The following is a 16,507-nucleotide window of genomic DNA, read 5'->3' as shown; positions in this document are numbered from 1 at the left end:
AAAAATACTTGTTGTGGCTAAAATAAAAAAACAAATAAATATTTGTAATTTAATATGACGAAATAATTAAACAAGAGTGTTTTTTTTTCTTTAATTTTATTGATAAAAAAAAAATTTAATTTAATATTTAATCAGCACCAATTTCATTTCTAAGCCATGGATATTGTTTTGGACATTTAAAACAAGTATTTAAATATTTTTGTGATTTTAATACTTGACTTGGTAATTTACAGCTATTTGGTATATCACATGCAATTTCACTTGTTGTAAATTTTTTTCTACTACATTGCCAAGGTTTAAATGATGATAAATCATCAACAGATGTTGGTTTTTTCATCCATTCAATAACTTGATTACTCGTTACAAAATAAACATCTGGTAAACTAAGTAAATAATCCATAAAAGTCTGCAAAAAAAAATACGATTAATATTGATTAAGAAATAATTATTAATGCAGTATTAATTAACTTACATTAAATGCAAAAATATTCATTGGTTTTCTAAACCACATAGAGTTAAAATGTAATCCAAATGGTGCACGATTTGTCAAATAATGTCTTTCAAAATTTAACATAAACATTTCATATACTTGTTCAACGCTCATATCTGTTGGACACTCTTCAACAACAGCACATGCATACTCCTTAAAAAAAAAAAAACAACAAACGAAACAGATAAATAATTATTAACAAAATAATTTAATGATAAATACATACACCAACAACAAGTTGATTAATTGGTAATTCCCAAACACCTGGATAAGATCTTGTTGGACAATTTTGACCTTGTTCATCACAAGAATGTGGTATACGATAATCAAATGAATATGGCCATATTGGTGGATCAGATAATGGTGCTATTATTGATGAATCATATATAAAACCAAATTCTTTCATCATCAAAAATTGACGATTCCATCCAACTTGTAAAAATGGTGCACGTAAACCACGTATTTCATTTAATCTAACAGCACTAAATTTATGAATTATATTTGATACACCAATCATTTCATCAAACCAATCTTCAAGTGTTGCATTTTTAGACCACCATTCTTCTGGTCCACGATGTCTAAAATTTTATTAATTTTATTCTATCATTATTTTTACTATAATTTATATATTTTTTAAAAAATTATTACGTTATTGAATGAGCAGCAATTTCATGTCCAATATTCCATAATTTTTGTACATCACGATAATCAGTATAATGATGACTAACATAGAAAGTTGCTCTAACTGGACATCCGTTTGGATTTTTTCTTTCATTACTAAAAAGTTCTAAAAATAAATTTAAAAAAAAAAAAAGAAAGTATTCATTTACATATGAAATTATTGCTTGTTTTTTTTTTGTTCATTTAAAAAATTAATAAAATTCCATGAATAAATTAATTATATATACTTGAATATAAATCATAATTTTCTGAATTAATAGCATCATCAAATGTTATAACAATCATTTGTGGTATATCTGTTATATTAATATTTCCTGGTACTTCTGTTCCATCATATGAACACCAACATTCTGGTGGATTACACTTCAATGGATCACAATTATTTGCTGCATTTTTATCATTTTTTTCATCTATAAAAAATTTAATTAACAATAAGGAAGTGTTGTGTTGATTATTTATCTATTTTTATAATATAAATTTTATAATATATTTTTACCACACCAGCCTTCATCAGAACCATCAGGACAATCAATACTTCCATCACAAAAATAAATATCTGGTAAACATGTATTATCAGCACATGATAGACTACCATTTTTACAATTACCATCATCAAGAAGTGGCTTTGGTGATTGTGGTTCTGTAAATAACTTTTAAAAATTAAAAAAATCATATTTATCAATTATTTTTATAACAAATTATTATACATAATTATTATTATTAATTTATTTACCTGATGTCACATCACAATTATCAACGTTTGATTTAAAATCACATATTTGTCGTGTTACATCGAATAGTAATCCATCAGAACATTTAAATTCAAATACTTCATTGTCTAGAAATAAATACAAAAGTGAAATTATATAAAATGAAAGTGAATTAAAAATAACTTGTTATTATTTTTATTCTGCACTAGTTTTTGCTAATTGAATAACGAATAAAATCCCCATGAGAATAAAATATATAATATCTTTTTACGTAATTAATTAATTAATTTATTACCTAAGCAAAGATAATATTTGGCACATTCATTTAATGTCCAAATACTTGTTTCTATTCTATCTGGATTTCTGTAAAATTTATTGTTTTCTATACATGCTGTTGTTGATGATGTTGATGGTAATTGTGTTGCTTCAGTGATTTTTAAATATTCTAGAATATAAAATGTTTTTTTTTAAATTAATTTTTATCATCACCTTGAAAGGAGTTGGTGCAAGCAAAGCAAGCAAAGTGCATTGATGCAAATAATATAGATCACACACACACATACACATTTATACATTGCATTATTTTTTGCATTATTTTTTGTTTTATCTGCTTATTAATATTTACTATTTATTTTTTATATTTATTTTCACTTTAGTATTGCAAGAGAGGAAGTGAAACTTCCTGTGTTACTTGATTTTATTTTTTTTCTATTCATACGACCTCAAATTTTGGATAAATATATTTGATTTTTTAAACACAAATTTAATTTATTTTTTTTTTTAACTTTTTATAGGACATAACAATTTGATGAATATGTCTTACCGGTTTTTAGAAATAATAGTGCAACAAGCACATTTCTAAATGACAACAAACTAAGCATGTTTTTTATCCTCAAAGTTTTTTTTTTTTTTTTTAAATTTTTTGATATATATATTTATTATTATAAAAATATTTCTCTTATTTTATTATTTGACTTGTTTTCTCCACGGCTCACACTTTCAAACTGGATGTCTCCCACCTTGAGTTACCTCTTTTTATGAAAGCACCAATTTTTTTTTCTTTCTTTTTTACTTTATTTGTACGAATTTATGAGTTAAAGAATTAAACAATAATTATATACTTGTTGATTAATTATAAATTATTACTATGATTATTATTTAAGTTATTAAAATAAAAAAGATACTATTTTTTATATTTCCTTTCTTTTGATTATGGTTTTTTGTATTACATTTTTTTTTTATTATAGTGATCAATAGTATCAATTGCAATGTCGCCATTGGATGTGGTGAAAGTTTTATTTTCTTTGGGTCATCTTTAATTGAAGTATATCAATTATTTTTTTTTTTTCTTGGACAATTATATCCACTTAAATATTTTTTTATTTATGACAAAACAAATGATTGATACTTTTTTTTCTATTTTATAATTTTTAAATTGTTGGAAGTAATTTTAAAATTTATTAGTTTATATTTTTATATTTATGATGTGCAGGGTTAAACTTTCATATAACATGTTCATATAACAATAAAAGGCTTTACATAATAGAGTCATGTATTTACCAGTTGGTACCTGAGATGCATATTGTAATTTTCTTCTGTTGATGAACGAACTTTATTTATTGATTAATTAAAGTACTTGTTATTGTTAAATAAATAAATTAAAATAATTTTATATAAATAACTTTTTCCACACTTCTTCCGAAAAAGTTTAACGCGGAGAATGGATTAGCTGGAAATCAAACAATGCAAAATCAAGATGACTGTATATAAATTAATTCCTATTATTCCCAAGGTTATATCTGCTACATTTAATGATAAAGCAGCACAAGTAATATCTAGACAATGATATTAAAGTCTGGGATTAAAGAAAAAATTCAGTATTTAATAAATTAAGAGGAACACACTGATATAATATAACTGAATTGAGTCTCAGTCCAGATAGCTCATGTTTTATCAAAATTATTTTATATATTTTTTAAATAAAAACAGAAAAGACAATTAACAATCCTGGAATAAAATATAAATAATTAACAATATTTTATCAGTCAACTATTGGATAATCATAATAAAAAAATAAAAAATATCATGAAAGTGAAAATAATAAAAAATCATGCCAAGAAAAAAAAAAGTAAACACATTGAAATTTAATCATTTATGTTTATTAAATCATTAAAATTAAACTTGATAATTTATTATGTAAATATAGACATTAAATTTTGATACATATTGAAGAAATTTATGATTATTAATATGGTTTTACAATATTTTTTTAAAACAAAATTAAACCACTTGTTGATCAAAAACTACACGCATATTGTACATGTTACTCGTTATCAAAATTTTCAGCTGCTTTATATACCGAGAAATATATGGCTTTGGGTTTACTATATATGGATTTAATGTAGCCACTTAAAACATAATGGTATTACGAATAAATTTGTTCTACCACATTTTTTTAATTCATCAATTTCTTTGCGAACTTCATCAGTTACCTTTGTATTATCAACAAACAATAATTGCAAATTTGGTAAGTTTTTAGCAAGTGCAATTACTCCTTTATTAGTGACGTTAATGCAATATGAAAACCTCAACGTTGTTATTTTCTTTTTGGATAGACATTCAAGTGATTCATCAGTGATGAATTTATTTGCTGATTGTTCGTTAAATAACTCAAGACTAAAGGATTTTAATTGTTCTGCATCATTAAGTGCTATTATACCAGCATCAGTAATATGTGTACCCCTTAAACTTAAATAGCTTATTTTTTTAGCATTCTTGACAAGATTTATCAGGAATTCATCTGTAATACCATGATCTAAACAAACTGCTAACTTTTTCATGTTTTTCATATTGGTAATGACAGTCATTAAAGCTTCAGTTGATGGAGAAATTACCTGAAAGATAAATAATTTATTATTATTTATTGAGAATGAAAAAAAAATAATGATATTATGTATTTTATTGTAATTACAGTTGTGACAATGTATACTTACTGAAACTGATGAATCTGGTGAGCAAAGTTCATCCTGATAAATTGAAAATTTTTTCAAGGTTTCACAAACTTGTTCTAATGACTTAGCCAAAGTCATTGGTACAGTTGAATTCTCACATTTTAATTGAATTATCAATTTTTTAAGTTGATGCATATTGGAAAAACAATTTTCAAAATCTTGATCCTCTATTGTGTGAAGGCACAAGATTAGTTCTTTGAGATTTGAACAATTAGACTTAATTAATGGCATTATTGAAGAAGAACAATATTTATAAATATTCAGAATTGTCAAGCTACTTCCACAGAGATTGACTATACATTTCAAATCTTCAGGGTTAGTTCCACGTCTATCCCTGGTAGCATTAGTAAATGAGTATTCTGTTAAATTCGAATCAACAAACTTATTTTCCCAATCTTTGGCAACTAAAAAAATAATTAAATAAAAATTATGATTATTTAATTATACAATTTTTTTTTTTTTAAATTTTAAATTATACTATTAATTTGATTATATTACTTTTTTCAAGTTCTGGTTGAGAACCAAATAGAAACTGCATGTGCTTTATGCGTGTCTTACGCTCTTCAAGTTTCTTTTCGTCATACTCGATTAATTTTCTTTCATAATCTTTTTTGAATTTAAGATTCAACTCTTCACATGAAAGATCATTATAAGCTTCATAATCATCATCATCATCATAATCATCATCATCATCATCATCATCATCATCATCATCGCTACTATCACTTGTAAATTCATCTTCAGATGTTATGAGTGATACAGCACTCGCACTACGTTTAAGCCCACGTGCACTCACTTCAGTTGCTGTTTCAACCTATAAAATAGAATAATTTATTATTTAATTTAATTAAAAACTGAGAATTTATCTGGCATATTAATAAATTCATTGGGTATTTAATTGATGAAAAACATGATGTAGTTGAATACTTACTTCTTGCTGCATGGTTGACATGGATTCATCAACCGATTGAGTATTAATTGCACCTGTTTCCATATTAATATGCAAGGTTATTTTTTTAATATGATGATAAATGGCATGTGTTTGCTACCGAAGCCAAGACTAATCTGACGAAAAGAACCAAAAGAACCAACAGAACAGAAAAAAACGTGTTATACCATGCTTGCTTGGTCAGCTCAGGTCAGCTTGACAAAGGCCAAGGAGGGGGAGAGTTTTCCACAGTTTTCCGGTTTTCGTCATTTCATTATAATTTTTTTTTCTTGAATTTTTAACTTAATTAAAAAGAAGAAAAATTAAAAAAAAAGTTGTCTCATCAATTTTTTATGTCGTTTAACTTAATAAATTTACATTATATACAGCTAAATTCAACAAATCCACGACAAGATTTTATTTATTTTTCGACAATATAATTATCTATCTAATAATTCATGTAAAAATAATAAAAAGGCTCAAAAATATACAATTCATCAATTAAAAAAAAAAAAAAAAGCTATTGTCTAATGAATCATTAATATAATTTAAAAATAAAATAAATTGTCCGACTATCACAGCAAACAAAAAATTATTGGGAAAAAAAAAAAAGTTTATCGAAGTTCAATTGACGGTGGTTTAATTAGAAATTTTCCAAGAATTTAGTATATATTTAGTAATTCATCAACATACAAAATACATTTGGTGGATCAGATGGCTGTACAAAAAGTTTTGCTGCTCACTTACAACACCACAACAACAAAATTTATTTCAAAACAATAAACAAAATACAACATCATCAATGCTGACAAATCCAAGTCCATTTGATGGATCAATTAATTTATCTTTTACTTTTGGTAATAATAATAATTGTGGCAGTCAAAATGTTGGTGTTAATTCTGGATTTGAAACAAGTGTGTTGACAAGTGTTTCATCAAACCAAGGCTATGGAAATGCACCAGCTATGCTAGTACTAATATTCAATAAGTCAACTATTGAATAATCATAATGAAAAAATAAAAAATATCATGAAAGTGAAAATAACAAAAAAACCATGCCAAGAAAAAAAAACGTAAACGCATTGGAATTGAATCATTAATTATTATGTTTATTAAGGTATTACATTTAAACTTTATAATTTAACTTTATATTTAAAGAATATAATATGGTCATTAAATTTTAATAATAAAGAAATTATTAGTTATTAACTTGTATCAACAAATATGGTTTTACAGTATTTTTTTAAAACAAAATTAAACTACTTGTTGATTGAAAACATCGAGAAACATGGCTTTTGGTTTACTGTATATGGAATTATGATAGCCACTTATGACATAATGGTAATACGAATAAATTTGTTCCATCAATTTCTTTGCGAACTTCATCAGTTACCTTTGTATCACGAACGAACAAAGCTTGCAAATTTGGTAAGTTTTTAGCAATTGCAATTACTCCTTTATTAGTGATGTTAACGCAATTTGAAAATTTCAAGTCTATTAATTTTTCGTTGGATAGACATTCAAGTGATTGATCAGTAATCAATTTATTTGCTGATTTTTCGTTAAATAAGTCAAGATTAAAGTATTTTAATTGTTCTGCATTATTGAGTGCTATTATACCAGCATCAGTAATATATGTACCCCTCAAACTTAAATCGCTCATTTTTTTAGCATTATTGATAATATTTTCCAAGAAATCATCTGTAATACCATGATCTAAATGAACTACTAGCTTTTCGATGTTTTTCATATTACTAATGACAGTCATTAAAGCTTTAGTTGATGGAGGAATTTCCTGAAAGGTAGATAATTGGTTATTATTTATTGAGATGAAAAAAAAATAATGATATATATTTATTTAATTGTAATTATAGTTGTAACAATGTATACTTACTGAAACTAATGGATCTGCAGGTGAGCAAAGTTCATCCTGAATTGAAAACGTTATCAAGGTTTCACAAACTTGTTCTAATGACTTAACCAAAGTCATTGGTACAATTAAACTTTCAGATTTTAATCGAATCATCAGTTTTTTAAGTTGAGGCATATTGGAAAAACAATTTTCAAAATCTTGATCCTCCATTGTGTGAAAGTGCAAGGTCAGTTTTTTGAGATTTGAACAATTAGACTTAATCAATGGCATTATTGAAGAAGAACAATATTTATCAATATTTATAATTGTCAAGCTACTTCCACAGAGATTGACTATACATTTCAAATCTTCAAAGTTAGTTTCACGTCCATCCCTGGTAGAATCAGTAAATATGAATTTTTTAAAATTTGAATCAACAAGCTTATTGTCCCAATCCTTGGCAACTGAAAAAATAAATAAGTAAAAATTATGATTATCTAATATCTTTTTTTTTTTCAATTTTAAATTATACTATTAATTTGATATTTATATTACTTTTTTCGAATTCTGGTTGAGCACCAAATAGTAACTGCATGTGCTTAATGCGTGTCTCACGCTCTTTAAGATATTTTTTGTCAGCCTCGATTAATTTTTTTTCATTATCTTTTTGCATCTGAAGATAATACTCTTGATAAGGATCATTATCATCATCATCGTCATCGTCGTCGCTATTATCACTTGTAACTTTATTTTCGAGTGTTATGGGTGATATAGCACGTGCACTACGTTTAAGCCCATGTTCCCTTTCTTTAGTTGCTATTTTAACCTATAAAATAGAATAATTTATTATTTAATTCAATCAAAAACTGAGAATTTATCTGGCATGTTAATAAATTCATCAGGTATTTAATTATAATTTAAAACATGATATATATAGTTGAATACTTACTTCTTGCTGCATGGTTGACATGGATTCATCAACCGATTGAGTATCAATTCCACCTGTCTCCATATTCATTGAGGTTAATTTATTAATATGATGATAAATGGCATGTGTTTGCTACCGAAGCCAAGACGAATTAGACGAAAAGAACCAACAGAACAGAAAAAAACGTGTTACACCATGTGCATAGCTTGGTCAGCTTGACAAAGGCCAAGGAGGGAGAGAGTTTTCCACAGTTTTCCGGTTTTCGTCATTTCATTATTATTTTTTTTTCTTTTTTCTTTATTTTTTAACTTAATTAAGAAGAAGAAAAATTTAAAAAAAACAATCGAGCTTCATTAAATCGTATAAGATGTCTCATCAATTTTTTATGTCGTTTAACTCAATAAATCTACAGTACAGCCAAATTCAACAAATCCACGATAAGATTTAATTTATTTTTCGACAATATAATTATCTATCTAATAATTCATGTGAAAATAATAAAAAGGCTCAAAAATATACAATTTATCAATTAAAAAAAAAAAAAGCAAGTGTCTAATGAATCATTAATATATAATGATTGACAGTATTACTGCAATTCTTGATTTGAATTATAAATTAAAAATATAATTAACATTGTAATAATTATTAAAAATAATGTCAAATTATTATACTATCATTATTGATAAAGTAATTTAATACCGCATTAATAAATTTAATACATTAATTAAAAATAAAATTAATGAAAAATATTTTGTATACAAGTAAATTGATACAAAAAATAAAATAATATTTTTCATTGAGAGAAATAAATATATTATATAAATTAAAAAAATATAATGATAATATGCCTATGATTCGTTGCATGATCAACCACGTTTGACGTTAGAGTTATTGCTTGTGATTGCCTTCTTTGTATTATATTATATAATGATGCACGGCCAAGTTGTGCAGGTGTTGGTGCAATCATAAATGATCCTTATGTTTGATTAGTATCATTTGCCCTGACTGGTGTTGTATCCTTATTTGAATAATTTGTTGAATGTTTTATGCTTTTTTTTGTCATTTCGATGCGAGGTGTATGTGGTGTTAATGGTGGTTTATGTTGTTCATCATTATTATTTGATATTGATAAAAGAATACTATTACCATCATCAATATTATTTCTTGATTGATCTGATTTAATATTGTTGTTATTATTATACTATACTATTGTTTTTATTATCAATATTATTATTGTTGTTATAAAATTGTACATGATTTGAAACAATACTGTATTATCATTATTTTTTTCTAATTCAGCAATTCTGATACTTAATCATAACATTTCCGAAAATTTCTTCACTCGAGTCTTTTGGACAAACGGCCGATAAAATTTTACTTCGTCAGAGATCTCGGAGAAAATTCGGAGTTACTGAGGAAACGATCGGAGGCCGAAGCCATCGCGGAGCAATATTTTTACCAGGGATATCAGATTTGTTGGATAAAAAAAAAAAATGCAATAATAAACTTTAAACAAGGTAGTTCAATTATAATGAGAATCTAAACTCATCAATTTAGAAATTATAATAACATTGGCTTTGCTAACATAAATTAAATTTCCATTTCGAAATTGTAGCAGCACTACCCGGGATAAAATTGTAGAGTCTTTAAGACTCTTCATGTTTAGATATAGAAGCATAAAAAGTTCGTAAAATAGGTCTTCGTGTTTTTGTAATAAAAACCAAGTATATTTAAAAATATAAGGGCCGGTTTTTTCGTCCACAATTATTACAGTTAACTAAGGATTAAACTCGTCGTCAACTATATAGTTAACTAATGGATTTGGTAATCGATAAGTCGTTAATCCGTAGTTAATTAAATTTTTTAAATGATAAGTTAACTGTCATTGTGGACGAAAAAACCAGCCTTCAATAATTACCAAGAGAAGTTTACGCTTCTTGTTTACGCAAATTGTTGATATAAAAAATTGAATTATTCATACAGTTTTTCTAATACAAGGTATATGAGTATTTCAATTTAAAAAAAATAGATTGCTCTACTTACTGTTAAATGAATTTTCTCTGAGATTGAAAAAATATTAAGAGAGCCAAAAAAAAAAAAAACAGTCGATAAGTACTTTTTGAAATATTTCAAATTATTCTTTATATACATATAGTATATTTTTTTCTTCATTACTTTTTCTTAAACTTTTATATTGAGAGGAGAGAAAAAAAAAAAAAACCAAATTGAGACTACGGTCTCTTCTTCTTCCTGCCTGTTCCTGCCACATTATGAGAAAAAAATTAATAATAAAATTCGACGTGGTCAGTTGGACAATTAACTTGATTGTTTGTTTTTTCTTTTTCTTTTTTTGATTCCTAAACAATAATAATCGTAATGATAATAATAGTAACACTATACATGTTGTTAATTGTAAACGTAATGTAATTTAAAACAATAATTTCGAAGATTGCCTATCTGATAAACATTACAGTATACATATTTCTATAAGTATATATAACTAAAGTATATACATTTTTTTTTTAATAATTTTTTTTTTTTTCTTTTTCTAGTTTCTCTGATGTACCATATTTTTTTTTCTTTTTCATTTACAAAATTTATTAATTATTTTATTTAAAAAGTTTTTACTTATTAGGGAATTATATTCAATGAAAAATATAAAAAACAGATGAATTAACAACTCATTAATCCAATAAGAATTCTAAAAATTGTTTATATATTTTTTGTGCACTCTTTTTTTGTGGGTTTGCACAGGTTGGCAACTCTGAGGTGGATGAAAACAGGTATTTCTATTGTCAACGTGGTTTCTATTGTCAACAGGTAGGTGAGCTTGGTGAATTTAGACATATTATTTTCATTATTTTATCCAATTTTATCCACATGCAAAAAAAAAAAAAGAAAAAAATCATAAATTCATTTAATATTGAAATTTAATTACTATATTATATCCTTAATTATTTACAATGAACATCAAAAGTTTAATTGCAATAACCTAATAAACCTAATAAATAATGTTTCAATTTCAATGTATTTACTTGAACAATTTATTTTTCCATCCATATTTGTTGTTGAATTGTCCATCATTGTTGATAAAAAAAATTCAATTATTTATACAGTATTTCTAATACAAGGTATGAGTATTTTAGTTTAAAAAAAATAGATTGCTCTATTGTTAAATAAATAAATTAAAATAATTTTATATAAAAAGCTCATTGAGCCTGAAATAATTCGAGATGTTACTGAAATTCTGGCCCTAATAAGGATGAGTTAAGGTTTGCTTGATCCAATCTTGACCAAGTTATCCTTAATCAAGCATCATGATCAAATCTTGATCAAATTTTGATCAGGCTTCCCGTGTTAAGGGAACATTGATCAAGTTTTGATCAAGACTTGAAGTCAAATCAAGCTAGCCTGACCCGATTTCCACTCGGGAATTAGCAATACACGGAGAGAATTTTTCTTTTATAATTACAGAAGGCTCCAGTATCACCAGGGCCACTCCATTAGATTTTAATAAGAACCAACGAAATTCTGAAAGAAAAAATCGAAATTATCAAGTGAATGGTCTTAGGTCCTGGTAATACTGGAGCCTCCCGTAATTATAATAGGAAAAATTCTCTCAGTGTAATTATAATAACATTGATTACATAAAAAAAAAAAACCACGAGGCACTCAGGAAAAAAAAAAAACACCACGAGGCGACCTACGACAAAAAAAAATTACAAGTCATGTTAAATGGCTGTTTTTTAAAAAAAATAATGAATAAATGACGCGAATATGAAATTAAATTTAAAGAAAAAAAAAAAAAAAAAGGAACTTACAACTGTTAACTCGTGATTGAAATTATAGACAAAGGTACCAATTGATACCAATGTTATTAAAATTTCTAAACTCATCAGGAATCTAATTTTTTTTTTTATCTAATTAATCTGATATCCCTGGTAAAAATATATTACTCCGTGATGGCTCCGGCCTCTGATCGGTTCCTCAGTAACTCCGAATTTTCTCCAAGATCTCTGACGAAGTAAAAATTTACCGGCCGTTTTCCCAAAAGACTCGGGTGAAAAAAAGTTCGGAAAAATTTCTCCGAGTCAAGAGATAAATAATTGAAATGCCGTTTTCATTTTTTTATATTTTTGTCTTTTTTAATAATTATCTTGTGTTTTTTATTATTATTTGATATAATATCATGCGTATGTTATTGAACTACACTGCAATAAATTCTTTTAAACTACTCTATACAGCTATACTAGTACACCAAGTACATCAATTGCTTCTAAATCAACATCAGTAATTAGTAATCCATTTGCTCAAAATGCTCAACAAATATCAGCTATTAATTTATTCAGACAATTAATAATATCAAAGTTTGGTATTGAAGAAAAAATTCAGTATTTAATAAATTAAGATAGGGACACACTGATACAATTATAACTGGACTGAGTCTCAGTCCAGATGGCTCGAATGTTTTATCAAAATTATTTTATATATTTTTTAAATAAAAACAGGAAAGACAATAAACAATCCTGGAATAAAATATAAATAATTAACAATAGTTTATCAGTCAACTATTGGATAATCATAATAAAAAAATAAAAAATATTATGGAAATGGAAATAATAAAAAAATCATGCCGAGAAAAAAAAAAGTAAACACATTGAAATTAAATCATTTATGTTTATTAAATCATTAAAATTAAAGTTTATAATTTACCATGTAAATATAGACATTAAATTTTAATACATATTAAAGAGATTTATGATTATTAACTTGTATCAACAATTATGGTTTTAGAATATTTTTTTAAAACAAAATCAAGCCACTTGTTGATCAAAAAATACAGCATATTGTACATGTTACTCATTATCAGTATTTCCAGCTGCTTTATATACCGAGAAACATGGCTTTTCGTTTACTATATATGGAATTATAATTGCCCCTTGAAACAATGTAATAAGACTAAATTTGTTTCACCACGTTTTTTCAATTTATCAATTTCTTCATGAACTTCATCTGTTACCTCTGTATTACAAACAAACAAAGATTGCAAATTTGGTAAGTTTTTAGCAAGTGCAATTACTCCTTTATTAGTGACCTTAACGCAATTTGAAAGCGTCAACGATGTTATTTTCTCGTTGGATAATTGCTGAAGTGATTGATCAGTGATGAATTTATTTGCTGATTGTTCGTTAAATAACTCAAGTCTAAAGGATTCTAATTGTTTTGCATTATTAAGTGCTATTATACCAGCATCAGTAATATGTGTACCCCTTAAATTTAAAGAGCTTATGTTTTTAGCATTATTGATAAGATTTTTCAGGAATTCATCTGTAATACCATGATCTAAACGAACTGCTAACTTGTTGATGTTTCTCATATTACCAATGACAGTCATTAAAGCTTCAGTTGATGGAGAAATTACCTGAAAGATAAATAATTTATTATTATTTATTGAGAATGAAAAAAAAATAATGATATATTTATTTAATTGTAATTATAGTTGTAACAGTGTATACTTACTGAAACTGATGAATCTGGTGAGCAAAGTTCATCCTGATGAATTGAAAACGTTTTCAAGGTTTCACAAACTTGTTCTAATGACTTAGCCAAAGTCATTGGTACAGTTGAATTTTCACATTTAAATTGAATCATCAGTACTTCAAGTTGAGGCATATTGGAAAAACAATTTTCAAAATCTTGATCCTCTATTGTGTGAAAGTGCATTATCAGTTTTTTGAGATTTGAACAATTAGACTTAATCAATGGCATTATTGAAGAAGAACAATATTTATAAATATTCAGAGTTGTCAAGCTACTTCCACAGAGATTGACTATATATTTCAAATCTTCAGGGTTAGTTTCACGTCCATCCCTGGTAGAATCAGTATATGAGTATTCTGTTAAATTTGAATCAACAAAACTATTGTCCCAATTCTTGGCAACTGAAAAAATAAATAAATAAAAATTATAATTATTTAATTGTACAATTTTTTTTTTTTTTTAATTTTAAATTATACTATTAATTTGATTATATTACTTTTTTCAAGTTCTGGATGAGTACCAAATAGTGACCGGATAGGTTTCATGCGTGTGACACGCTCTTTGAAATTTTTTTCGTCAGCCTCGATTAGTTTTCTTTCATAATCTTTTTTCATTTTAAGACTCAACTCTTCCCATGAAAGAGCATTATAATTATCATCATCATCATCATCATCATCATCATCATCATCATCATCGCTACTATCACTTGTAAATTCATCTTCAGATGTTATGGGTGATACAGCACGTGCACTACGTTTAAGCCCATGTGCACTTACTTCACTTGCTGTTTCAACCTATAAAATAGAATAATTTATTATTTAATTTAATTAAAAACTGAGAATTTATCTGGTATATTAATAAATTCATTAGGTATTTAATTGATAAAAAATATGATACAGTTGGATACTTACTTCTTGCTGCATAGTTGACATGGATTCATCAACCGATTGAGTATTAATTCCACCTGTCTCCATATTCATTGAGGTTAATTTATTAATATGATGATAAATGGCATGTGTTTGCTACCGAAGCCAAGACGAATCTGACGAAAAAAACCAACAGAACAAAAAAAAAAAACGTGTTACACCATGTGCATAGCTTGGTCAGCTTTACAAAGGCCAAGGAAGGGGAGAGTTTTCCACATAGTTTTTCGGTTTTTCATACCAGTCAGACAACACTATAGATTACTATTTTCAAGTAGTTTTGTGTGTTTCATTTAAAGTCCAAATATTTGTTTCTAATCTATCTGGATACCTGTAAAATTTATTATTTTCTATACATGCTGTTGTTGTTGATGTATTGATGGTAATTGTGTTGCTTGAGTCATCTTTAAATATTCTAAAATAAATATATATTAATATTAGCTTGTCATTTTTTAATTTGTTTATTGATTTTGTTTATTTGATTTGAAGCAATCCATTCTGTTCATCAGTTCAGCAAATTAATATGATTTTTGATAATTGTTTTTTTTTTTTTTTCATTTTTATAACTATCATTATTATCACTTTTATTAATTATTTATTTTGTGGTTGAGTTTGAACAATACTAAATTTATCAAGTTTTAATAATTTTTTTTTTTTTTTATCTTTTAAATATATAATAATTGCATTCAAAAAAACTTACCAGTTACGAAATCACAGTCATTATTATTACAACAGATCTTGTGGCCTTTATTTTTTATTTTTTTTTTTTTTCTCACTATTTTCATTTACATTATAAAAAAAAAATTGAAAAGTAGCGTTGTTTAAAAGAATTTATTGCAGTGTTCAATAATATACGCATGATATTATATCGAATAATAATAAAAAACACAAGATAATTATTAAAAAAAGACAAAAATATATATATAAAAAAATGAAAAGGCATTTTAATTATTTATTTCTTGACTCGGAGAAATTTTTCCGAACATTTCTTTACTCGAGTCTTTTGGAAAAACGATCGGAAAAATTATACTTAAATCGTTTAAAATGTCTCATAAATTTTTTTAATAATTCATGTAAAAATAATAAAAAGACTTAAAAATATACAATTTATCAACTAAAAAAAAAAAAAAATAGCTAGTAATTATTGACAGTATTATATTGCAATTCTTGAATTGAATTGAAAATTGAAAATATAATTAACATTGTAATAATTATTTAAAATAATGACAAATTATTATTATCATTATTGATAAGTTATTTAATATTAAATAAAAGTAAAATTAATAAAAAATATTTAGTATATATCAAGCAAATAATTATTAATGTGACACACTCTTTGAAATTTTTTTCGTCAGCCTCGATTAGTTTTCTTTCATAATCTTTTTTCATTTTAAGACTGAACTCTTCACATGAAAGAGCATTATAATCATCATAATCATCATCA

The 16,507-nt window shown here is 25.7% G+C and overlaps 2 protein-coding genes across 2 annotated transcripts; both read right to left on the bottom strand.

Moving 5' to 3' along the window:
• Positions 1 to 88: 88 nt before the first annotated feature.
• On the bottom strand, positions 89 to 2,831 carry LOC122855279 (chitin deacetylase 1). Its single transcript, XM_044156509.1, has 9 exons — positions 2,705 to 2,831; positions 2,177 to 2,326; positions 1,905 to 2,009; positions 1,668 to 1,811; positions 1,399 to 1,581; positions 1,139 to 1,277; positions 717 to 1,068; positions 473 to 643; positions 89 to 406 (listed from the first exon to the last, which is right to left on the bottom strand). Exons 1-9 carry the CDS (start codon positions 2,760 to 2,762, stop codon positions 128 to 130), a joined length of 1,581 nt encoding a protein of 526 aa, XP_044012444.1. The 5' UTR covers positions 2,763 to 2,831; the 3' UTR covers positions 89 to 127.
• Positions 2,832 to 13,447: 10,616 nt separating this feature from the next.
• On the bottom strand, positions 13,448 to 15,165 carry LOC122855277. Its single transcript, XM_044156507.1, has 4 exons — positions 15,052 to 15,165; positions 14,637 to 14,934; positions 14,120 to 14,541; positions 13,448 to 14,021 (listed from the first exon to the last, which is right to left on the bottom strand). The coding sequence occupies exons 1-4, from the start codon at positions 15,118 to 15,120 to the stop codon at positions 13,527 to 13,529; spliced, it is 1,284 nt and encodes a 427-aa protein (XP_044012442.1). The 5' UTR covers positions 15,121 to 15,165; the 3' UTR covers positions 13,448 to 13,526.
• Between the last annotated feature and the right edge of the window lie 1,342 nt (positions 15,166 to 16,507).

The sequence above is a fragment of the Aphidius gifuensis genome, linkage group LG4 (assembly GCF_014905175.1).
Source record: "Aphidius gifuensis isolate YNYX2018 linkage group LG4, ASM1490517v1, whole genome shotgun sequence".
Taxonomy (NCBI): Eukaryota; Metazoa; Arthropoda; class Insecta; order Hymenoptera; family Braconidae; genus Aphidius; species Aphidius gifuensis.
The sequence above is the reverse complement of the archived record's forward strand: the minus strand, read 5'-3'. Positions and strand labels throughout refer to the sequence as shown.

Bases quoted from the DNA above. Each gene is read 5' to 3' on its own strand.
- LOC122855277 (XM_044156507.1), bottom strand. From the start codon at position 15,120: ATGAATATGGAGACAGGTGGAATTAATACTCAATCGGTTGATGAATCC. The intron at 14,935-15,051 runs GTAAGTATCCAA...TCTATTTTATAG, and splicing joins TGTCAACTATGCAGCAAGAA to GTTGAAACAGCAAGTGAAGT. The intron at 14,022-14,119 runs GTAAGTATACAC...TTTATCTTTCAG, and splicing joins CACCAGATTCATCAGTTTCA to GTAATTTCTCCATCAACTGA.
- LOC122855279 (XM_044156509.1), bottom strand. From the start codon at position 2,762: ATGCTTAGTTTGTTGTCATTTAGAAATGTGCTTGTTGCACTATTATTT. The intron at 1,069-1,138 runs GTAATAATTTTT...ATAAAATTTTAG, and splicing joins ATTGCTGCTCATTCAATAAC to ACATCGTGGACCAGAAGAAT. The intron at 644-716 runs GTATGTATTTAT...TTTTTTTTTAAG, and splicing joins TTAATCAACTTGTTGTTGGT to GAGTATGCATGTGCTGTTGT.